Source organism: Sorex fumeus, unplaced genomic scaffold, assembly GCF_029834395.1.
Source record: "Sorex fumeus unplaced genomic scaffold, SorFum_2.1 ptg000034l, whole genome shotgun sequence".
Classification (NCBI taxonomy): domain Eukaryota; kingdom Metazoa; phylum Chordata; class Mammalia; order Eulipotyphla; family Soricidae; genus Sorex; species Sorex fumeus.
In genome coordinates this window covers 17,566,742-17,593,374 of record NW_026606091.1, presented here as the reverse complement: position 1 = coordinate 17,593,374, position 26,633 = coordinate 17,566,742, and the positions used below count along the sequence as shown (strand labels likewise).

Here is a 26,633-nt window from a genome sequence, read left to right as displayed (position 1 = left end):
GGGCCAAACCAGGACAACTGCATGTAAGTCAAGGTCCTTAATGCCTGTACTATCAATCTGGACCCTGATTATGCTTAATACCTGCTGCAGGGGAAATTATATTTGTGACATGACCTAATATGTTATCCACTCAGTAAAGTATAAAAGTCTAAACATTTTCAAATAAATATATTACACAGAGGAGGAAAGGAACCAATAGAATAATGACTCTGTCTGTGCTCATGTCACTACAATGATGTATTTGGTATTGCCAAAAGCTATACACTGCAATCCATAAGATGAATCAGTATCTAGAAATGTCTATGGCTTGCTTATTTTTTCTCAAGGTTGTTTCACTTAATCAGAAGTCTATTCATATGAAGGTACAATTGTGAGGAAAAGGTTCATGAGTTTGTTAAGACAACACCTTGGTGAAGATCTGAGGCTTTTAGGGGCTGGAGCAATATAGGGGGTAGGACATTTGCTTTGCATGTGGCTGACCCGGGTTTGATTCCCAGCATCCCATATGGTCCCCTGAGCACGCCAGGAGTAATTCCTGAGTGCAGAGCTAGGAGTAATCCCTGTGCAACGCCAGGTGTGACCCAAAAAGAAAAAAAAAAGAGATCTGAGACTTTTAAACCAAGATAAAGTCTAGTGGGAGAAGTTAATATTAGCTGAAAATGAGGAAATGAGACCGCACACTAAAACTTTTGTGCACTCCCTTCTTTACTCAAAGCCCTGCAAGTCTCCAATCTACAATGAGCTGAAAGGTTTGAGCTCCACCTTTCTCACTCCACTTTAGCTCCCCGCCCATACCCTCACTCCCAACCCCATCCCCAGACTCTTTTCTGGTCTTCCAAACACTGGATATACTCAAGTTTGACAGCCTTTGCAGAGGTCCTTCTCCCACCTGCATGCTCTTCCTCCAGTTAATCTGAGGGCTAACACTATCCTTCAAGACATACCACTCTCACTACACACCCACCTCTGTCATGTTGTGTCTTCTGAACCTTCCCTGATTAGCTGAGGACTTCGGAACTTGTTTTCCTACTATTATTTCCATTTAGACTTCCTATGGGAATTTCAGTGGCCACATGAAAAGTGCATAGCAAACAGACCAATGTTTCTTAACTTGGTGCCCCAATGCCAGTGCTCTTTCCTGCTAATCCAATTCACCACTCTAAAGTCATGTCCTTGGAATTCATGATCACATGTCACTGTTTCAGACTTGAAATGTTATTCTCCCAGGACCTAGTGTAAATAATTCCACCTAAAACAATACTTTTGACATTGCAAAATAAAGGCATACCCCCACCCCCACCCCCCAAAAAAGTTACAGTTTTTGAGTCTAGAAATCCAAAATCAAAATGGCATCAGGGTGAGTTTCTTCTTAGAATTCTGAGGGAAAATCTGACTCTGTCTTATTTTCTTACTGATTTATCATCAATCTGAAGTTTTCTTTGGGTTCTACATTCTTTGGGTTCTACTACATTATTTCATTTATACCTTCAACTTCATGTGGCATTCTCCCTGTGTGTATATATTTACAACTCTCCCTTTTTAAAAACATCACTTATATGGTATTAGGGATTGATGCGATGTTCATAATTCTATCTGCAATGACCGTCAGGTCCAAACATGGCCACAATCTAATGTGTTTGGTTGGGGGTGGGGAGTTAGAACTTCAACATGTGAACTGAGGAGGGACACAATTCAACAAATTATATCTGTGTGAAATCTACACAAAAGGGTGCTGATCATGGGACAAGGACAAATTGAGATCAGCTTTTAAAAAATTAGGTTCATAAAACCCTTTAAAAATAAATTATATTCTCATTAATGGCCATGTACCAGGGACTCATCAATAATTCTCTTAAGAGAGCTCAGAACAATACGCCATAGCCATGCCGCCAGACCCCATGCCAGGTTGTTTCATTTGGGAAAACCCGGAGGGGGGCTGGTGAGATACCCTCCCCACCCCAAAGGAGCCTGCCCTGGCTGCCAAAATCTCCAGAACACAACTGCCACCATGCTCATGGCTGCTCTACACATGCTCAGACAAGCCACACCCATGAGTGAGTCTATTCCTAGATACCTCATACCACCACCAATATACCAAGAGTATCACACCACATTTGATGGGGTTTAAAGGAGAAGGAAACCAATCTTAGAGGAAGATATATTTATATACACACACGCACACACACATATATATATATACACACACACACACACAAGACTCAACCTTTAACAGTATCTTACTAATCTCTTATAGAAGGGTTTAATGGCTCCTGGGTGAAATACAACAATCGTCACACCTTTTCCTCTAAGAAACATTTTTTGAATTATTTTTAGCAGACTATTCATAACAAGCAATACAAAATAAATTATTTCAGTTATGCTTTGGGGGCAGAGTTTGGGCTTTGGGATGAAACATCCAAAATATGGTGGTGGGAAGGTGTAATGGTGATGAGATTGGTGTTCAAATATTAAATGTAATCAAATATTGTGAACAACTTTATAAAAATAAAATTAAATTTAAATAAAATTTAAATAAAATTTAAATAAAACAAAAACAAAAATTCTAAACCTATGCTATTTAAAATGCATAGTGGATTTCTGACAGCTAAGTGCTTCCTTAGTTAAATAGTGTTTTTATTCCCTCATTTTTAAAGCACCTATTCTTTGACAAGCATTCTGCCAGGCGTTGGTAAACATGTTTCTTCACCTGGATCCTAAAAATATATCTTAAAGAACACAACATGTGTTTTAGCAGACTGCTTAACAAGTAGCAACCTAGGGCATGCTTGTTCACACTTTCTCTCAGTTTTTCAAGGTTGCATTCTGCTGGAAACAGGTGTGGAGACTTTTCTTCACACCACTTCCTCTTCTCCCCCTCCAAGTACTAACATAAGTAGCAATTCTTAACCTTTTCCACCTGAGATCCTGGTTACAACGCACAACACGTGAGAAAGTGTTGCCAGAAACACCTCAGATTCATTACTCTTTTGATACTGAATTAATCTGTGTGTGCTCAGAAACCTTTTATTACCAAAACTTCATGAACTTCATTTTAAGTTATGGAGTCACCACTCACTTTAAGAAGCCTTTTGGCTTCTCAACTGGAGGCCTGACAGTGAGCGCCCAGGATAGTCCCCCGGGGTGGGGGTGGGGGTAGCTGTGTGTATGTGTGTGTGTGGGGGGGGGGGGGTTGGTCATAGATGAAAATTGTCTGTATGAGAGGTTGTGAGATAAGACTAGGGTGTCCCATACTCCAAGAGTACTGTACCACATTTGATGGGGTTTAAAGTAGGAGGCAACCAATCTTAGAGGGAAATATTGTTTTACAGATAGATAGATAGATAGATAGATAGATAGATAGATAGATAAGTAGACAGACAGACAGACAGACACATAAGGCTCAACCTTTAACAACATGTTATTGATCTGGTATAGAAGGGCTTAATGGCCTCTGGGTGAAATACAACAATCTTCACACTCTTTACCCCCCAAAAAACCTTTTTTGTAGCATTTTCAGCAGTTTTTCATAACAAACAATACAAAATAAATTATTTTGGTTCAGCTTTGGGACAGGGATTGGTGTTCAGGATAGAAACATACAAAATATGGTGCTGGGAAGGTGTAATGGTGATGGGAGTGAGTAGGGCATTTGCCTTGCATGCAACCCACCAGGCTGACCCGAGTTCGATTCCTCCACCCCTCTCGAAGAGCCCGGCAAGCTATCGAGAGTATCTCACCTGCATGGCAAAGCCTGGCAAGCTAACCATGACATATTCAGTATGCCAAACACAGTAACAAGTCTCACAATGGAGACGTTATTGGGCCCTCTTGAGCAAATCGATGAACAACGGGAGGACAGTGCTACAGTGTGAACTACTTCATAAAAAAAAAAGTTTAAATAAATTAAAAAAAAGACTAGGGTGCCAGTCAGAATGGTGGGGGCAGGGTGGGGGCAGCCAACATAACAAGGAAATAAAATCAGAAAGAGGCCACAGTCAGAAAATGGTTAAAACACTGAGCTAAAGGATCTAAAAGAAAAACAGGGCTACTCACAGTACCTTCTCCCTTTGGATGAAAGACTTTGATCATGACTATATTTACTGATTGCCTTTACAGTAATCCTCTCTGCTTCCCCTCATCCTTTTACAGTTAAACTGCTGATGAGTGTGCGGTATTATTTAACAAGTGTACCTAATAGCATTCACGTGTTAGATTTAACTTGCAAGCAGACATTATATGAAATAATAAAAAAAAAAACTTTCAAGTTTTATCAAACTTACAGTTTTTACGGTCTCATTCCTGACGTTCCATTCACTCTCAATGGGATGAACATCTCCAAATGTAACAGTTATGTGTACCTAGGTCCAGAAGTCAACATGACGAATGACCGGGCACCTGAGATGCGCAGGAGGAAGAGAGCGGCTTGGAATGCCTTCAAGAGCGTTGAAGAAATAGCTAAGAGGAGGAAGAACCTCTGGCTCCGGGCACATCTCTTCGATTCCACTGTTCTTCCTGCATTAACATACGCCTCAGAGACCTGGGCCCTACGAAAATAGGATGAGAATGCTATTTGGGTCTCCCAAAGAGAAATCAAAAGAGATATTCTTGGAGTATCATGCTTCATTCAAATGAGAGAAAGAATCCGAGTTCTGACCTCCGTCAACAGGCAAGAATCAGGGATGCTGTCTCATTTGCCAAGGTGTTGAAAATCAGATGGGCTGGACACGTAATGAGATTTGGAGATGACCGCTGTACTAGAGCCATTAAAGACTGGATTCCACTGCAACGTCAAAAGATCACGTGGCTGCCCACCTATGAGATGATCAGACTTCTTCATCAAGACCCTGAACGATCTGTTTGAGGCTCTTCGTATTCCTAGAATGAGCAGACGCCATTGGGCTACACTGTCACGTGATAGGGACTAATGGAGATGTTACTGGCACCCCTTGAGCAAATCAATGAGTAATGGGATGTCAAGTGATCAGGTGACAGTTTTTATCCCTGATGTTGATTGTGTCATTAATTTTTTTTAATCTAAAATGTTGCTTAAAAAAAAAGTTACTCAGGGTTAACTCTTGGCTCTATGCTCACAGTTCATTTCTGACAGGGCTCAGGGACCATATGGAGTGCCAGAGATCAAACCTTGGTTTGCTGCTTGCAAGGTAAGTACTCAAACAGCTGCATCTTTGGTCTGCCCCGATTGTGTATTTTTAATCAAATTTCTAGCTTTGAGAGACTATTCATCACAGCAAGGATGTTAAGTGAAACTTAACCTTTACTATCATGTATAGCAAAACTGAATTTTGTCCATTTTATGTCTTGCTTTCATTATTTATTATATAATTAATTATTATATGAAGACCAGGATATAGCTCAGTGGTAGAGTGCATGCCTTATATTTATGAAGCCCTGGGTTTAAATCCTAGAATCACACACACACACACAAACACACACTCACACTCACACTCACACTCACATACATACTCACATATATGCCCACACGGCAAAGACTGGCAAGCTCCCCATGACGTATTCGATATGCCAAACACAGTAACAAGAAGTCTCAAAATGGAGACTTCACTGGGCTCGCTTCTAAATATGAGCCAACCTTATTAGTTTGTAGTGATGTGAAAGATGCTTCGACTTTGAAGAAACACTGAGAGCAAAATGAGAACAGACCTTTTTTTTAAAATTTAAAGTATTACAAGATTCTAGACTTTTCAGTTGACTATAGTCAAAATAGACGACTAGAGAGAGCAAGATTCAACTGAAATGCCCTCTAAATTATAATTCATAGCTGCCTTAATTATAATTTTTAGGGAAAGTATTTTGAAACTTACATTTTTCCTTTACAAAAAGATTTTTATTGAACCAATTTAAAAAAAATTTTAAGACCTAAATATTTTTGCTTTGCTTTGTTGCAGCAATACCCAAACTCTAAACTGCCCCATGTATGGGCACTTGATCATTGTATAACTGAAACCCAAGCACAAAAATTTATGCGTCTACAACTGTACCTCATGGTGTTTCAATAATAAAAATTTTAAAAAAATAAAGTCTAGGAACACATTATTTATTTATATTATTTTATGAGACCATATTCTTTAAATTTTAAGTAAAATCTTGTGATGCTTTGTATTTAAAAAAAAAAAAGGCCATACTGGAACTGAAATTAAAATAGACAACAGTCCAAGTCACAAAGCTTTTGAAAACTCCTCCCCAGCATTCTAACCTCCATTTGGCAGTGATGTCATAGTGTCCTACGTAGTTGTAGGATCCAAATAACCAAAAGAGAACTGAGGCGACACAGTGGATTGCTAGATAAATCATATTATTTTATCAATGAATTTTATATTGCTTTTTTTTTTATCTGGAGTTTTTGCCTCAGATATAATTGATTTGAGTCCCTCTGATGAAGGTAAGCATTGAAAACTTTCTTAGATAAAGCAGATAAGAAAGATGATCTGTTCTAGAAAGTTGGTATGTGTCAATCTACAGCTAGGTGTAAAGTATATTGTTGGAAATACATCATTTCAATTCCTAAATCTTCCTCCCAATTTTTTGTGGAGAAATAAAATTGCAGTTAGAATAAGAAAGAAATCCAAGATGTTAGCTTATTTCTGATCTGTCACGTGTCATCCTTTTTTTTAGACGCTGATTTAATGTCTGGATCCAATGAAATACAAGATAAAGAAGAAATACAAGCAGAAGAGGAATCAGCTGTAGAGGACCAAGGACCTGCAACAGAGCCACCACCTGCAGTGGAACAAATACCTGAGGACCAAGCAGCCGTTGTAGGGGACCAATCAACCCTTCCAGATGAGTCACCAGCAGCTGAGAATACAGTTAACATGGAGCAAACACCTGCAAAAAAGCCACAAGAGAATCAGAATCAAGCACAAAACCAGGAACAAGATGAAACACACTATCAAGCACAAAACCCAGAAGCAGAAGCTAGGGACAAAAATAACCAAGGTTTTAGAGATTCAAAACAGTGTAAGATCTTGACATAAATAGCAATACATAGACTAGGTTTAGTTTAACTATTTAAAAATTCCTATAGTCATTCAACATTCTACTTTCTGACATTCTAATTTACTTTATAAACCGTCTGTGTACAGTAAAATTCTTTTCTCTTTCAACCTTTTAAAAGAGATGTTACAAAGTTTGACAAATTTTTCTCAGTGATATTTTATAAACATAGGATTCATCATGGTTACTTTGTCGCTTTAACAATTGACCTAATTCTGTGTTGAATACCCTTAATATCTTTTTCTTGCCTAACCACTATGGCAAGTACTTCGAGTACTATATTGAACAGAAGTGGAGAGAGTGGGCATCCTTGTCTCGTCCCTGATCTTAGAGGGTAGGCTCTTAGTTCTTCCCCATTGAGGATGATGCTTGCCATAGTCTTGGGGTAGATGGCTTTAATTATATTGAGGAAAGTCCCTTCTATCCCCATTTTAGCAAGGGTTTGCATCATAAATTGGTGCTGGATCTTGTCAAATACTTTCTCTGTATCTATTGATATATGGTTTTTATCTTTTTTTTGTTAATGTGATGGATTATGTTGATTGATTTCTGAATGTTAAACCATCCTTGCATCCCCAGGATGAATCCCACTTGGTCGTGGTGTATGATCTTTTTGATGAGTTGTTGAATTCTATTTGCTAGTATTTTGTTGAGAATCTTCGCATCCGTATAGAGATATCGGCTTGTAGTTTTATTTTCTTGTGGTGTCTTTGTTTCCTTTTGGTATTAGGGAGATATGGGCTTCTGAAACTGCTTGGGAGAGTTTCTGTTTCTTCAATTTCCTGGAAAAGCTTGAGAAGAACTGGCAATAGGTCCTCTTTAAATGTTTGGAAAAATTCGCTAGTGAATCCATCTGGACATGAGCTTTTGTTTTGGGGAACACTTTTGATTACAGTTTCAATTTCCTTGATACTAATAGGTCTGTTTGGGTTTTCTAGATCTTCTTGGTTCAACTTTGGGAGATTATAGGAATCCAGGAATTTATCCATTTCTTCTAGGTTCTCTTGTTTCATACCATACAGACTTTCAAAGTAGTCTCTAATGATCTTTTGAATTTCTTTGGTTTCCGTTGTGAAGTTCCCCTTTTCATTTCTGATTCAGGTTTATTTAGAGTTCTCTCTCTCTCTTTGTGAGTTTTGCTAGTGGTTTACCAATTTCGTTTATTTTCTCGAAGAACCAGCTCTTGGTTTCATTGATTTTTTGAATTGTTTTGGATTTTCATGTAGTTGATTTCTGCTCTAAGTTTTATGATCTCTTACCTTCTGCCTTTTGTTGGTCCTTTTCTAAGATATTTAGCTGTGAAGTCAAGTTGCTTAAGTGAGCCCTTTCTTCCTTCCTGAGAAATGCTTGCAGAGCTATAAATTTTCCCCTTAACACATCTTTTTTTTTCATTTTTTATAATTTTATTTATTGAATCACCACGAAAGTAGTTACAAAGCTTTTGGGTTTAAGTCTCAGTCATACAATGAAACACCCGTACCTTCACCAGTGCCTATTCTCCACCACCAAAAACCCCAGTATACCCCCATACCACACCCTTCCCCTACCTGTGGGGAAGATTATTTTCACATTACTCTCTCTCTACTTTGATCACATTGAATATTTTGACACCAAACTCACCATTATAATTTGGAATTTTACCCCAACACTCAGATCTGCTGAAAAGGCAACAGTAGACAATTTGTTTTCTATTGCTGGTTAAGAATAATATATGATATCATGTAGCTGCAGTAGTGGCCATGAGATTTTGAAATTCCAAAATTTCAACACTTAAATCTGGAGGGATTTCTGCCAAAACCTGCTGCATTCTGAGACTTGTTCCTGAGTCTCTTGGATCATAGCCATTAAGCAGCTTGATCAGGAGCCAGAGAGGCCATTCGTGGAGGATGACTTGGGGTCTCATTGGGGTGGGGAGGAAAGGGCCGGCTCCACCCCCATCTAGTGAGGCCCCATGTGTCTCGTCACTGAGGGCCCAAACATGACTGTCCAATGGCCTCTGGAGGATGGCAGCCACCGAGCCGCCTAGGGGGAGCAGTGGAGGCATAGCACCCTTTCCCTCCTGGTGTGGCCCAGCGACAGTAACCTACTGCGGGTCTGGATGCATTTCTGCAAAAAGCCACTGGGTTTTGAGATTTGTTTCTGAGTCTCTGGGATCATGGCTGTTAAGCAGCTTGATCAGGAGCCAGAGAGGCCGTTCATGGGTGGCAAACCGGGATCTCATTGGGGTGGGGAGAGAAGGGCCTCCCCCATCCTGTGAGTCCCCGCGTGTCTCATCACTGTGGGCCCTCATTGTCCAGTGGCCTCCAGAGGATGGCAGCCACTGGGTCGCCAGGGGGAACAGGCCAAGGCACAGAACCTATTCCCACATGGGGTGGCCCAGAGTCGGTAACCTATTGCAGGGACAGACACATTTATGCCAAAAGCCGCTGGGTTTCAAGATTTGTTTCTGAGTCTCTGGGATCATGGCCATTAAGCAGCTTGATCAGGAGCCAGAGAGGCTGTTTGTGGGCCGCGAGTCGGGGTCTTGTTGGGACAAGGAGGAAAAGGCTGGCTCCACCCCAATCCCATTAGACCCCGTGTGTCTCGTCACTGTGGGCCCAAACCTGACTGTCCAGTAGCCTCTGGGGGATAGCGGTCACCAAGCTGCCAAGGAGGAGCAGATGGAGAGACAGCATCCTTTCCCCCCTGGGGTGGCCCAGAGATAGTAACCTATTGCAGAGTCCGGGTGCATTTCTGCCAAAAGTCGCTGGGTTTTGAGATTTGTTTCTGAGACTCTGGGATCATGGTTGTTAAGCAGCTTAATCAGGAGACAGAGAGGCCGTTTGTGGGTGGTGACTCAGGGTCTCGTTGGGGTGGGGAGGAAAGGGCCAGTTCTACCCCCATCCCGTGAGGACCCGCATGTCTCGTCCCTGTGGGTTCAAACCTGACTGTCCAATGGCCTCTGGCAGATGACAGCCACCAAGCCACCTAGGGAGAGCAGTCAGAGAGGGACAGCACCCTTTTCCCCCTGGGGTGGCCCGGCGACAGTAACCTACTGCAGGGTCCAGACGCGTTTCTGCCAAAAGCCACTGGTTTCCAAGATTTGTTTCTGAGTCTCTGGGATCATGGCCATTGAGCAGCTTGATCAGGAGCCAGAGAGGCCGTTTGTGGGTGGCGACTTGGTGTCTCATTGGGGTGGGGAGAAAAGGGCCGGCTCCACCCCCATCCCATGAGGCCCTGCGTGTCTCATCACTGTGGGCCCAAACCTGACTCTCCAGGGGCCTCTGGAGGATAGCAGCCACTGGGCCGCCAGGGGGAACAGGCCAAGGCACAAAACCTATTCCCACCTGGGTTGGTCCAGTGCTGGTAACCTACTGCAGGGACCAGATGCATTTCTGCCAAAAGCCGTTGGGATTTGAGATTTGTTTTTGAGTCTCTGGGATCATGGCCATTAAGCAGTTTGATCAGGAACCAGAGAGGCCTTGCCTCCAATTATATAGCTGAGCCCAAGATGGTTTGTGGATGTGTCTCCCACATACCTAACTTTTGGCCATTTACTTTCTTGGTAAATTTTGTCCGAAGTTTTTAGGGTCTGGTCGAGGCACAGCAGCAATTTTGGGGTATAGGGAAGTCTGAAGGCACCATCAGGCTGCTGATGTACTTGCCTCACAGATACAGATTGACCTGCTGGCGGCACCATACCCGCGACCCTCAACACTGCCTTAGCTGTGTCCCACAGGTTCTGGTAGCTCATGCCTTCATTCCCATTTGTTTCCACATATCTTTGATTTCTTCCTGGATTTCTTTCCTGACCCACTTGTTGTTCAACATTGAGTTGTTTATTTTCCAGGTGTTTGATTTGGTTTTCTGCATCTGCACGTGATTAACTTCTATCTTCAATGCATTCTGGTCAGAGAAGATAGTTAATACAATGTCTATCTTCTTGATTCTGTTGAGATATGCTTTGTGGCACAATGCATGGTCTATTCTGGAAAATGTTCCATGTGCACTGGAAAAGAATGTGTGTTCTTTTTAGGGGGATAGGGCTTCCTTCAGAGCCATTATTTCCTTGCTGAGTTTTAATCTTTTTGATATATCCAGAGGTGATAAGGTGGTGTTGAACTCTCCAACCACTATTGTGTTGCTCACAATGTCTTTCTTAAGGTCTGTTAACAGTTGTTGTAGGTATTTGACTGATCCCTCAATGGGTGTGTATACGTTTAAGAGTGTGATTTCTTCCTGCTGTACATATCCCTTGATTAATAAAAAATGGCCTTCACTGTCCCTTCTAATCTTTTTTAACCTGAAATCTATGTTGTCCAAAACTAGTAAGGCCAACCCAACATTTTTTTTTAAAAATTGCTTAAAACACTTGGGGCTGGAGCGATAGTATACAGCGGGTAGGGCGTTTGCCTTGCACGCAGCCAACATGGCTGACACAGGTTTGATTCCCAGCATCCCATATCCCCCAAGCACTGCCAGGAGCAATTCCTGAGTGTATGAGCCAGGAGTAACCCCTGAGCATCGCTGGGTGTGACTCAAAAAAAGCAAAAAAAAAAAAACAAAAACAAAAAAAACCTTTATTGCTCACTGATCAGTCTGTAAAATACAATAAAAAAGAATTACTAGAACAATAAAATGGAAAGCAAAGATGTGTTAAAATACAAGGCCTGCTATTTTATTAGTTTATTTACTTATGTATTAGGTTCATTACTCATAAAATTATTCTAATTGCTGTGCAAGTTTGAACTTAAATCCTGTACTTTTTGTGTAAAGGTAGCAGATAATTGATCATGCTCTGAATGCTCTGAATCTTAGAAGCAAGCAACCCAACTTTTTTGAGGGGATTGTTTGTTGCAGGATTGTTTTCCATCCTTTGACTTTGAGTCTTTGTTCTGACTGTTCAGATGTGTTTCTTGTAGACAGCAGAATGTTGGGTTCTGTCTCTGAATCCATTTTGCCACTATGTGTCTCTTAATTGGTGAATTTAGACTATTGACATTGAGAGATATTATTGTCATGGGGTTTTGTGTCATTTTTTCTGTAAGGGTTTGTTGTGCTTATAGGGGTTTGTTTTGTCTTATAGTAGCCCTTTAGCTCTTCTTTTAGGTTTGGTTTTGAGTTTAGGAAGTGCCTGAGCTGTTGTTTATCCACAAAATAGTGTACCTTTCCTTGGAGTTTGAGTGAGAGTTTAGCCGGATAAAGTATTCTTGGTGAAGCATTCATTTCATTGAGTTTTTTCACTATATCTCACCATTGGGCCTTTGGGCTTGGAGGGTTTCCTCTGATAGGTCTGCTGTGAATCTAAGGGGTGCTCCTTTGTATGTGATTTCCTTCTTTGACCTTGCTGCTTGCAGTATTGTGTCTGTATCTGTGGCATGCATCATTCTAACTATGATATGTCTTGGAGTGTTTTTGTTAGAGTCTCTTTTAGCTGGCACCCTTCAGGCTCCTTGAATCTGAATGACTACATTGTCCAGCTCCAGGAACTTTTCAGAAATGATTTCTCTAATTGTGCCTTCTTCATTGGGATTGCTTCCCTTATCTTCTGGTACTCCAATGATTCTAATTCTGTTCCTCTTGAAATCATCTGCTAGAACTCTGATTCCCTCTAGAGCTATTTTGAGGTACCTTGCCATTGTTTGTTGTTGCCTGTAGGCTTCCTGCAGCTCATCTTCAAACTCACTGATTCTGTTTTTGGCTGTAGCCATTCTACTGTTGAGGGCACACACTGAGTTTTTTATTTCATCTACCAAATCCTTTAATCGTGACACTTCTGTGTGTAGCTTTTCAATTTCTGCTCTCATTTCTTCCTGTAATTTCTCAATTGTCCGATCCATTGTTTCTTTCATGTCCTCCTTTAATTTACTTTATATCTGTCCCACTGTTTCTATGAGTTCATTGAACATCTTCAATAGTTCATCTCTGAATTCTTTATTGGAGAGCTCACATTTGTGAGAAAGGCCTATTCTGGACTCTTTTCATCATCCTCTCCTCGTGGTGGGGATTTGCGCTGTTTCTTCATGTTGTTGTGGTGGTATGGAGACTGAGATGTGGCACCAGATTGCTGGGTATGGGTAAAATAACTGTGGTCGTGTGAGCAGCTGCTGACCCCAACATAGGCTACGCCCACTTCTGCAGAGGGCATGCCCACTTCTGCAGAGGCCACGCACCCTACAGGTCCCTGGGAGAGGGGGAATACTGGGTGCGGCGTTGGGGAAAAACAGGAAGGTGCTTGGGAGGGTGGGCGGCCCAGGGTCTGAGAGGATGCCTGGGACCTGGGCGCAGGGAAGGTGGTGTCCCAGGTTTGATAATTCAACGGACTGGCCCCAGAAAGTCTTGACATATAGTTGCAAAGTTATAGTTTCTATTTCTGTCTCCAAATATCATTTTCCCTCTGTGTTCAAATTTCCCTCTTAAGGGTACAGTCATATTGGCTTAGGAACCCCCTGTATTCCAGTGAGATTTCATTGCATCTAATTACAGTCTTCAATGGCTCTACTTCCAAATTAGGTCACATTCTGAAGTACTAGGGGACAGAGTTAGAATTTCAACATATCCTCTGAGGTGGGGTAAAGACACAGAACCCATTGTATAATTGTAAGATATCTAGAAGGTTCATAAATTTTTTTTATTCACCATTTCTTATATGACTTTTCTTTCCAAGTTCTTTAAAAGGTACACTACTCTAAATAGTTAAAGTTTATAAGAAATTCTTGGTAATTAAAAACATTTAATTTTCATTTCTACTTCTGTGATTTGCCTGTACATATCCTTGACATGTTTTTCCATTAAGTTGTATTTTGACTTATCTACAGCATTATTTCATATATAAATATTAAAAAATTTCCTTCATGAAAATGTAATAAGTATTTTATCCAGGGAGTTGATTATCTTGAGACCTCCTTAAGTCTCTGGAGAGAAAGGGGGAGTTAGTGGCCATTGGTGGATGTGTCTGGAGGCCACAGATGATGGTGTCTCAAGGCTTGAGGACTGTTCCATGACTTCTGCCTACAAAGTATGTATTTTGGATATTTGAGTAGTGGCTCCAAATTCTTTTTTTTTCTTTTGGGTCACACTTGGAGATGCTCAGTGGTTACTCCTGACTCTGCACTCAGGAATTAGTCCTGGCGGTGCACGGGGACCATATGGGATGCTGGGAATTGAACCTGGATCAGCTGTGTGCAAGCAAACGTCCTACCAGCTGTACTATCACTCCAGCCCCCTCTCCAACTTCTTGAACATTAACAGAAGTGATCCTTGAGTGTTCAAGTACCTTAATCTTTATGATTCATACTTTTTATTATCTTGCTTAAATACCCCTTTACCTAATCCAAGATAGTGAATTATCCCCAAATTTTTGAATAATTTCATATTTTTGTTTTAAACTCTTAAACCTTAAATCAAAATATTTTTGGTTGTGCATAAAATAGGCATAGTAAGCACTTTACTTTTTATATTTGTGAAGAGGATCACCAAGTTCCTAGCAGCAATTCTCCAGTCATATAAAACACATTTAACATGATCTAAATTTCTGTTTGAAATGGGTCAGTTGTTACTTTATTATTCTGTTGATTTATCTCTGAAAAAATACCTTGGTGTTTTCAGTTACTTTTTTTATCTCACAACATGAATTTTTAACTATTAGTTCCCTTTTTCCACCTGTAGCTACAGCTCAGAAGTTCTTAAATCCATTAATTTCACCATCTGAAATGTTGTAAATGCAAATGAGTGAATGTAGAGATATGTATTAGACATACCTATACATTCATATATATACATATATAAATGCACATATACACAGTGAGATACATAATTTTCCATAATTTCATGGCTTTTTGGAAGTAAGAAAAATATATGTCTCAGGATGTACATCTAAATGAGCTATTCTTAGCTTTAATTTCAAGGATAACTTCTGTTAATGTTCAAGGAACCATATGGGGTGTCAGGGATTGAATCTAGTTTAGCAGCATGCAGAGCAAATGCCCTACCTACTATATTATTTCATTGATCCACCAGTCTATCATTTTGATCTGATTCATTTTGTTTCTGATTATGTGAATATGTCCATTAGATCTAAAAATAAAAGTAACCCAACTCACTAGCAACTTTCACATTTAAGGGAAGAATTATTTATGATGTGCATATGTAAATATGAATGTATATGGGAAATCTTGGTTTTTATTGAAACTAAAACTGAGGAGCTTTACATTTCTAACAGAAGTTCAAGGGAAAATGAATGTTTTTTCCTTAACTCATAATAATGTTATTACAACAGGGGCTAGAGCAATAGCACAGTGGGTAGGGTGCTTGCCTTGCATGCAGCCAACCTGGGCTGACCCCGATTCAATTCCTCTGCCTCCTCTCGGAGAGCCCAGCAAGCTACTGAGAGTATTGTGCCCTCATGACAAAGTCTGGCAAGCTAACTGTGGCATATTTGATAAGTCAAAAACAGTAACAAGTCTCACAATGGAGATGTTACTGGTGCCCGCTTGAGCAAATCGATGAACAACGGGAGGACAGTACTACAGTGGTATGAATTCAGTTTGATTATGCATTTACATGTTTTTCCATGATCTCAAAAATCTCAGTAAATGAATCATTTGGCTTAAGGGTAATTCTTGACCTTTTTGCTTGTAGAGCTTATTTTTTGTCCTTTCTCTACTTTCTTATTTTATAGATGAAGAGTTCTTCAGGTACTTCACTATTCTTTTATTGAAATTAGTCTGCATGTTTTATTTATTTTTTATTTTTTTACTTTTTTGGGTCACACCTGGCAATGCACAGGAATTACTCCTGGCTCTGCAGCCAGGAATTACCCCTGGCAGTGCTCAGGGGACCATATGGGATACTGGGAATCAAACTTGGGTCAGCCGCCTGCAAGGCAAATGCCCTGCCCTCTGTGCTATTGCTTCAGCTCCAATCTGCATGTTTTAAAGGAAAAAAATCAGATGAGGGAGAATGTAAAGGAACAAGAAATAATTTAATTAGCTATTGAAATATTTATGCTGTTGTTTTGGCACCATATCCAGTGATACTCAGAGTCTCCTCCCACCACATTGCTGAGGGCGGAGTGGGTGGTGGGGGTATGGTCACTTTGGCAACGCTGCTCAGAGTTACCCACTTGCAAACCATATACTGTAGTCTCTTTGAGCTCTTTCTTCAGCTCCTGTTGAAAACTTTTAAACTTCTCTTTTTTAGATTCATTCACCACTCAGAATGCAAATGGTACTGAGTCTGAAATATCAGTGAAAGCAACAACTCATGTACAGTTCACTCTGAAAAACTGTAAGTACTGAAAGGCTCCTTTTTTAAGTATGAGAAACCCTTAAAGCAAAATTTCAAAACAGCAATAGATAATTGGGTAGGGAAAGGACTTAGTGGAGACAAAGTCAGAAAGTCTTAGTTTCTAAATAAGACTTAAAGTTTTTCCTGTGAAGTAAATTCTATAACTCAAAGCCAAGTTGAGTTATATAGGTCATTCCCTAGGTTTTTGCTCACACTTCATTTGACATCAATATACTTGTTCCTCCATTTCTATTATCTAATGGCATCGGAAAGCCAGGAGGTTCTTATTTTTCTTTGTCTCTTGCTTGGGTCTGCATGGAAATAAAAATATCTCTTTCTTTTAATACTCTCTAGAAATTTTATTTTTCTTAACCCACATTTATATTCTTTTCTGCTCCATACTTTCAGCTTCAAATGTGCTTATTTCCATTTTGCACTGTTCCACTATAAATAACTGTCTGATAGATTAAAGCTGTTGGCAGCATGTGACTGGTAGCAATCAAAATTGTCTCTAAAGTATACACATTATACCATATCTTTCACCCTGTCTGAAGTGTTAACAGCTCTATGAAACATATAAGCCTAAAACAGGAATAAAAATATCATAAAAATGACTAGATAAGAAAAATGCTTCTGGGTCACTGTCCCTGTCCTCCCATTGTTCATTGATTTGCTCAAGTGGGCCCAGTAATGTCTCCATTTTTTTGAGACTTGTTGTTACTGTATTTGGCATATTTAATACTTCACGGGTAGCTTGCCAGGCTCTCCAAGAGGCGCAGAGGAATCAAACCCAGCCTGGCTAGGTTGGCTGCGCACAAGACAAACACCCTACCCCTGTGCTATCGCTCCAGCCCTGCAGGGTACCACCATTTTAATTAGTAAAAAGCATAATTCAGTAATCCCTAACACTAATGACAATGACTATACATTAATGGAAATCTTTGCGTAATTCTAATCATTTGTATTTAGTTAGGGATATTTCAAGGGCATATATTAGACAAATTGCTTATAGGAGTTTTGCTTGTATAATACAACAAATAATACATTGACTTTTGGGGACAAGATCCCAGAGGACCAACTCTTTTTTTTTTTTTTTGGAAGTTCACCTGTCCTCCATTTATTATTTTAAATTTTTAAAATTTTTTATTTTTAATGAATCACTGTGAGGTACAGTTATAGACTTACAAACTTTTGTGCTTATGTAAGTACCTTCCACCAGTGCCCGTTCTCCTCACCAATGTTCCTAGTATCCCTCCCATATCGTCCCCATTCCCCCTCTCCCCCCCGCCTCTGTGGCAGGCCCATTACCTTCTACTCTCTCTGTCCTTTAGGGTATTGTGATCTGCAATGCAAGTATTGAGTGACCATCATGTTCGGTCTATAGTCTACTTTCGGCATGCATCTCCCAACCAGAGCAGGCCCTCTAAACATCCTTTACTTGGTGATCCCTTCCCTATCTGAGTTGTCTTTTCCCCCAGCATGTGAGGCCAGATTCCAAGCTGTGGTGTAAACCTCCGGGTACTTATCTCTACTATTCTTGGGTGTTAGTCTCCAATTTTATTACTTTATATTCCACAAATGAGTGCAATCTTTCCATGTCCCTCTCTTTCTGACTCATTTCACTTAACATGACACTTTCCATGCTGACCCACTTATTTGCAAATTTCATGACTTCATCTTTTCTAACAGCTGCATAGTATTCCGCAGTGTAGATATACCAAAGTTTCTTTAACCAGTCATCTGGAGAACTAACTCTTAAATGAACCAGGCACCTCAAATTCCCATGGGAAATAGAGTGAGGACCGCAGGAACCATGTGAAATTTTTTGAATCCTAATATTTCCGCAAATTTTTAAAATCCTAATATCTCGGCGGGCTGGAGCAATAGCACAGTGGATAGGGCATTTGCCTTGCACACAGCCAACATGGCTGACCCGAGTTCGATTCCTCCGCCCCTCTCAGAGAGCCCGGCAAGCTACTGAGTGTATCTTGCCCGCACGGCAAAGCCTGACAAGCTCCCCGTGGCGTATTCAATATGCCAAACACAGTAACAACAAGTCTCATAATTTGTTGTGAGATGTTACTGGTGCCTGCCCAAACAAATCGATGAACAACAGGAGGACAGTGCAGTGCAGTGCAATATTTCCACATATCATATTCCCAAATTTTGTCAAAAAGTTATGTTGGAATAAGGATTGTTGTCATTTTTGTTTATTTTTACTTGGGGGATCACTCCTAATGGTTTCCTGCGTACCATGTGTAATGCTGAGGATTGAATCACAGTAGGCTGTACAAGACCCTACCCACTATACTATCTCTCTGCCCTTTTTGTCATTTGTCTTTCTTTTGTGAATTGAATCATTGTGAGATATAGTTACAAAGTTGTTCATGATTGGGCTTCAGTCATACAGTTTTTCAACAAACAGCCTCCTTTCACCAATGTACATTTCCCACCACCAGTGATCCCAGTTCCCTCACCCACTCCTTTGGGCAATCCACCATCTGGAAATATTCATCCTTTCCTTCATCTTTCCTCTTTATAAATACTCTCAGGAAAATATGCACATCTTTCTCCTTGTTTTTATTCTCTATTTGTTCTACTTTTAGCTATAAAAATATGCCTAATCACAGATGTTGATTCAACATTTTACATGCTAATCGTTGGCTATCCCTTTTCCTAGATAAAATCAATAAAACTCAGCCTTCTGGAAAACGTACTGAAGAAAACATTCAACAACGCCTTGAAAAAAATATTCCAAGTATTAAAATTAATATACTGTATTCATACATGGACTATAACTTTATATAACTTAATTTCAGAAAGTAATAGCTTGGGGACATAGCAATAGTACAGCAGGTAGGGTGCTTGCCTTGGGCACAGAGGACCCATATTTAATCCTCAGCAACACATTTGGTCTCTGGCCCAGCTAGGAGTGAGTCCTGTGTGCAGAGCACTGACCACCACTGGTTGTGGTCCCAATTAAAAAAAAGAAGAAGAAGGAGAAGAAGAAAGAAAAGAATGTAATAGTATGCCTTAAGAATTTGTATAGTTGCAGTTTAAATTCAATCAAATCTTAATGGCAAAATCAGAGTAAACTTTCACATTTACATGACAAGGTATAGGATATTAACTGTTAAATATTTTAATAAAGTGCATTACATTTATATTTCTTTGAGTATAAATCTGTGAAGTATATTTCAATTTTAAAATATCAAGAGCTTTTATATGCTTGAGAAATAAGCTTATCTCTGTTTAGAGTACATTATTAATATTTTCTAAGATTATCATGAGGGAGACATTTTGGGGAGCAAGTGTTTGCAAAAGCAAAATTTTACATTCTTGCCTAGAACATTTCTCCTTATAAAATCTTTGTGAAATCCTAAAAATCTAGAATGTCTCTAGCCTAAGATCTTGAATTTATGGTTTAATTGAAGACTATGAGTCTGTCGTAATATAAAACAATTCAGGCAATTCATATGTTTCTAATATTACTCTGAATTCTTTTGCATCTTTAATAATGTTACTATATATTTTAAATTCTTTTTTAGTTGACTTTAAAAATAGAAGTTTTTCAACATAACATGAGGCTGACACCTAGTGATAGTAGATACACGGGCCAGGAAGATTGCTCCATAGCTGGAAGCCTGACTCATGAGCAAAGGGGAGAAGGCAGCTGGAATAGAGAAGGGATCACTAAAAAAATAATGGCTAGATGAATCAGTTGGGATGGGAGATGTGTGCTGAAAGTAGATAATGGACCAAACATGATAACCTCTCGGTATTTGCACTGCAAACCATAATGCCCAAAGTAGGGAGAGAGTATGGGGAATATTGTCTGCCATGGAGGCAGGGGTAGAGTGGTAAAGGGGAGGGGGTACCGGAGATATTGGTGGTGGGGAATGTGCACTGATAGAGGGATGGGTGTTTGGTCATTGTGTGATTGTAACTCAAACATGAAAGCTTGTAACTATCTCACAGTGATTCAATAAAATTCAAAAATAATGATATTAATAAATACATAAATAAAAATAGATGTTTTTGATCTCCTTGTTAAATAACTTTAGTAACAATATTAGGTTTGGGTTGGGTTTGTTATTGTTGCTGTTGTTGTTTTGGGTTTTTTTTAAGCTTAACTAGGTCTTCCAGTTGAAAAGATTTGTCCACTGAAGAATTTTCAATCATATCTCTGCCACATTTTCCCTCCAAATTCTTTCCTCCAGACAATCTCAAGCTTCCAGAGTTTACCAAACACACTCATGATTCTGAATGTGTTCACAAAAACAATCTCTACCTCACCTTGTTTACCTGGTAAAAAATTCTAGTCCTCAAAGCCTATAACTGGAGCATTAGCTCCATGTGTGAAGGGTTTCCATCCCTTGCAAGTTGAATTAGACCTTACTTTTCATACCACCTGCACAAGTCAATATTAACACTCTCAACATTCTGCAACACAGTGATTCTTGTCTGCCTTCAAAATTGTGTTCCCTGAACATAATTGCTTCTCTCATTTACATAACTTTAGCGTAACCATAGTTTGACACATGGTAGGAACTGAAGGTGTAACTGTTAAATGAATAAGCTAACAAATAAATGTTCTGTCATGGATTTACTGAAACAGAATAATCATGCTTTCTTTTCCTGTTTTTGTTTTCTTTTTAAACAGAACCAACCTCAGGTCCAAATGAGACTGAATTTTGGACAATGATAGCTAACGGTAAATTCATATTAAGTTGGAATGTTTTGGCTTTCTAAAATACTGCGTAAAAACCAATATTGGTGTAGCCACTTGGTTAATATTTTACTGCCATCATTTCATGTAACAGTAAACACAAAACAAACCCTACAGCTGTTGAGTGTCACACAATTTCATTCTCTTCCCAAAATTCTTATTCTATGAAGTTACAATCAGTCATTAGATTTATCTATGCTTAAACATTTTAAACAAGATTTTTGTTCAACATTCCTTTCTGCATTTGAAGCAGTATAAACACATGAATCAGATAAAAGATATGAAAAATGCAAAGTATTAAAATATATGCATGCACAACATTAATAAATTCAAAAATATTCAAAATGTTTTATACATATGCTGTACATGTGTATGCATGTATAAATATATCTTGCAGACATATAAACATTATTTCTTACACTCATGAGCACATATTATAAATTTCTTACACACATATTCAGTTGAACCTCACTATTAGTGTACTCTTTGTTTGTGAATTTATCTGAATGTCAAAATGTGTTTGGAATCCCCCAATGCAATGATTGCAGCACTTTGGTGATCATCTATATACATACACAGATGCACAGAGCAACCGAATATTTTAATTGCCTGACACTTGAGTTTCCAACTGAGTAGTACAATACTGCCTCTTATTCAGCTCTCAAAGTGTAGTATTTTTCAATGTTACATGTTTTGTATTTTTTGCTTTATATTGGTGATTCTTCTGTTTAAATGCCTCCTTCAATGTAGTTAAAAATGTTGACTAGTGTGCTTAGCACAATAAGGCTATTAAGTGTAAGCAAAAGAGGGGTGTGATGGTTCTTTGAAAATATGTGTTTAGGTAAGCTTTGTTCAGGCATGAGGCTTAGTGCTGTTGACCATAAATTTAATGGTATTTAATCAGCAATATCTAAATAAATTATCTTTAGGTAAATACACATATTAAACAAAGGTTATATATGATATGCTTGCTGAAAATGATGGATACGATGTTATACTTAGAGGAACTTAATACTATACTTTGCATAAGCACAGCAGTTTAATATTTACTAATTCAGGGCTCATGGTAAGTTTATAGAATAATAACTGCCATAAATAATGACAATAATATATATTCACACACATAAATATTTTTAGCAAGAAACTTTTGTTTACCATAACACCAAGTTGTTGTTTTAACAGCTATAAGTGCAACCAATGGGAACCCAGGTGACAAAGAACAATTATTTCAACCAATTCCAGGTAAGAAAAGACCTCAATTAATGGATACTAAAATACTTGCACACATTGTAGTATCTTCATGGTTATACTGTTTCCCCGAGAAAGGTGTAGTAAATGCAAGACAATAGCGTGTCTCTTGTTTCATGACTTTTGTTTCTGATAAGTGAATTTGAGAGGATAGTGAATAATATACAGAGCATGATTTTTATAAAAATTGAGTATTTTTAGAGCAGTTTTAGGTTTAAAGAAAAATCGAACAAAATGTACAGGATTCTCTTATTATCCACCTTGTTAATTTTATTAGTAATATCTTGCATTAATGTGATATATTTTTTATAATTCATGGTTATGGTATTATAATTATATATAATAGCTAAATCACACAGTTGATATAAATATCCTCTTTGTACTATACAACTTTATGGGACAAATGTATAGTGTGATATGTCTATCATTACAATTATAATTTTATGCTTCAATAACCTTCCTTCTTCCAAGTGTTGGAATCCACCGGTCTTTTCAGTTTCTATAGTTTGTTTTTCACATAATGTCATTTAGTAAGAAATAGTCAATATGTAACCTTTAAGATTGGCTTCTTTAACTTAATAAAATGCATTTAGCTATATGCTCATGATTTGGTAATACATTTATTTTTTAAATTATTAAATAACCATAGTCTGTATAGAACAGTTAAAATATCTACTCGCCTATTTGATATCTTTATTGACTTAAACGTTTGGAAATGATTAAAGTTACTATAAACATTAGTGTGTATTTTATGTGAAATAATTTTTCAATCTGCATGAATAAAGGGATCGTGATTACTGAATCCACATGATAAGATTATGTTTAACTTTGTAAAAGACTACACAAAATTGTTCTCCAAAGTGGCTATGTTATTTTGTGTTCCTACCAGATATGAATGAGAAAAATCCTGTTACTAAATGTGGAGGTTTTCATTAATAAACTTTATTTGAGTAAAAAATAAATCCTGACTTAAAATGGAAAATTTCATGATGAATTAATACATTCATCTCCCCTCCCAAACCATTTATATAAATAAATCTAACTGTAAAAGAAATAATATCTGGTAATATATCTTAGATTTGTAACCTCACTTTTGTGCAAAATTATTTGACAAGTACAGCCACTTTGTCTTGCAGTCTCTCAAGAAATTGAAGTTTGTCATTTTTGTCTAGGAAAGATACATAGGAATTTTAAAGGCTGGGTTACTTTAGAAACATTTTATCGTTTTAAATCTAAGTGAGAATGCTTGATTTTCTATCATGTTTTGAATATGTTCAAAGTGCTTTGTGCAAATTACTACATCATTCATCACAGCAACTTCATGAATTTGGTATTCTCTCTATTTTTAATGGATGAGATATAGAGATGTAGAAAAAAAACTGCCCAAGCTTGTAATTAGCTTCTTAATAACTTTCAGCAGTTAGAAATCCCTTCTCCCTAATTTGGACTATCACTCTAATTTTATCACCTTGATTTTATCATTTAAATTTTATTTAATTTAAATAATAGGTAACATGGTCACAATAGTAGTGTTAAGTTTGATTTTGAAAAAAACCAATTAAAGCACATTTATTTATCAAAAACTATTTAAGAATAGCAAAGCAATTCAGAAACACAGTTTATTTTTTGTTATTATCAAAATAATCTGCCTCCAAACTCAAGATTTTAAGTCACTGACTGACAACTATACACATTCCACTTCACTTAGTTTAGAATCATGATTTGATGACTTCAGTTTTAAAACATAAAATATAGATATGGGATCTTATCATTTCTTACTTCCAAAACATGATTACCCAGAAAAGAATGAAAACCAATGGAACTTCTAAGTAGGGCAAATCGACACTTAAAAGAAACATCAACATAATCATCTAAAGTCACCATGAAATGTCTATTAAGTCATATCTACTTAGGAAAATAAATTTTTTTAATTTTTTTTTATATTTGCTTTAGTAGGTTAGTAAATACAAAAAACTTCTAGCATTTCTTCACCCAACATGATTTTTTTTTTCTTTTTTATTAGTGAAACGACATGAGGTACAGTTGTAGAATTACAAATTTTTGTGCTTGGATCTCGGTCATACCCCGATCAAATACCCATCCCTCCACCAGTGCCCATTTTCCACCACCAGGATAATATCCCTCCCCCCCATCCTCCCATCCCCCCATCCCCCCCTGCCACTGTGGCAGGGCATTCCCCCCTGTTCTCTCTCTCCTCCTGGGCGCTGTGATCAGCCAAAGAGGCATTGAGTGGCGAACATGTTCAGTCCAGTCTACTTTCAACCTGCATCTCCCCTCCTGGGAGGATCCTCCAAACACCCTCCACTTGGTGTTCCCCTTTCTATCTGAATTGTCCTTTCCCCTAGAATACCCAGCTGGCCTCTAAGTTATGGAGTAATTCTCCTGGTGTTGCTCTCAGCTATTCTTGGGTATTAATCTCATATTTTATTATTTTATATCCCCCAGATGAATGCTATCTTTCTATGTCTATCCCTCTCTTTCTGACTCATTTCGCTTACATGATTTTTTACTATGTAATTTGATTAGAAAGTTATTTTTTTAAAAAAATTTCAGTGACACTAGGTTTGATCTCCATAACAACGTGTTTTGTTGGTTGCCACCTTCCCCCCCGACACACACACACACACACATGCACACAGTGGTGCTCAGGGCTTACCCCTGGCTCACAGTACTGACGGTGCTCAGGATCGAACCCAGGTCAGCCATGTGCAAGGCAATGGAAAAAGCATCCAGGACACCATCATTTTATCACTGGAGGAAAATAAATATGCATCTCAACAGTAGAATTCCATTTAGTCACTTGTGTGTAGATTTACCACACTTCAAATAGTAATCTTTTCAGAGTTTTAAACTGGTTTTTGTCAGATTGGGAGGAATTTTTCTATAAATATTTTAACATGTGTTAACCTGATTTCACCGCTGATTAGCATAGTGCCATGGGAAAATTCATAAACTTTGGAGATTTTATAAAGAACAGCTTCTCCAGGATTTTCCAGAAGCTTTGACAGAAAAGTTTAGCGTGTTTGTCCATAAGGAATAAACTATAGCTCTCTGTGTGGTGCGTGAAGATTGAGGGGAATGAAGCCGGCAGTAAGTATTCCCATGGTGGAGGTTGTTGCAATTCTCGTTTCTTCAGTAAAAAGCACATGTGGAACACAGATGCATTTATCTATTATAATTTCTTTCTTTCCTCTTAGACACGGATGTGACTAGTGGGTACCAAGTGAACCCAGAAGATATAGAGGACATCAAGTTAAAATTAATGCTGGGTGTCTCGTTGCTGACCCTCTTACTTTTTGTACTCTTCTTGGCAATCTGTAGTGCCCTTTTGTACAAAATGAAGGCAGCAAAGTAAGTCTACACATCTCTGGAGTCTTTACAATGTACAGTGTGGCGCTCTCTCCCTTCTTAGCTGGGAAGCAGGACACTGAAATTTATAAGATGTTCATTCTGGCACCAGACCTCTTTTTCAGAAAGGAGAATGAAACTGTATCTTTGGGAGCTTTCTCTTTGAACTTTCTCACATCAATTTATATAGTTATTTAGAAGTAGAGATGAACCTAGTCAATTGGAAAAGATAGTCTAGACACGCATCCTTTTTTTATAGTTTTGGAATAAAAATGCTATGAATTCTGTTCTAAATAGTAAATAGATTTGGGGAGGGTCTAATACTTTCCATTCATTCATATAACATTACTGAAGTTACAAAATCACTGATAGAATTCATATTATTTTCACTTTTGTGTTGCTCTTATGAGTTGAACAGCAAAGTACACAAGCCAATGTTGATATGTATTTTCTCTTTTAGTTCTAAGAAGGAATATTCCAGTGAATATACTGTCAACCCTGAACTGGCCGAAATATCATACTTTCATCCATCAGAAGGCATATCAGACACGTCCTTTTCTAAGAGTGGCGAAAGCAGCACATATTGGGGAAACACTTCTTCAGAAATGAAAAAATCAGAGACAATAGAGATAAAGACTCTCACACAGGACATTTCCTTAGCAGACTCAGATGATACAGGCTTGATTGAAGAGTCAGACTTACCTCAGAGTGAGGAAGTCAGTGAAGAAATTCGCACTAATAAATAGATGAATAGACAGCTTCTTATTTGTTTATTTATTTATTTATTTTTTAGTCATAAAAAAAAAACCTCTGTTGTTCACATCAATGTCATGATTCAGAAACCATGCTGAGATCTTTAATTATTCTGCTGTGTGAAGAGGAGGATATTTTCTTTCAGCTATAACAAATAATGGGAAATAATCAAAGACATAATATAAGGTGTAGGAATTTTATCAAGTAGAAATAATTCTGGAAAGTGATAAAATTA

At 38.3% G+C, this 26,633-nt stretch overlaps 1 protein-coding gene across 1 annotated transcript; it reads left to right on the top strand.

Annotated features, from left to right (window-relative positions):
* Positions 1–6,662: 6,662 nt before the first annotated feature.
* On the top strand, positions 6,663–26,391 carry EQTN (equatorin). Its single transcript, XM_056117421.1, is given in 7 exon segments — positions 6,663–6,996; positions 16,213–16,299; positions 18,980–19,012; positions 20,963–21,013; positions 22,211–22,270; positions 25,495–25,652; positions 26,113–26,391. Coding segments are annotated over 7 exon segments (1,002 nt in total).
* Positions 26,392–26,633: the final 242 nt, after the last annotated feature.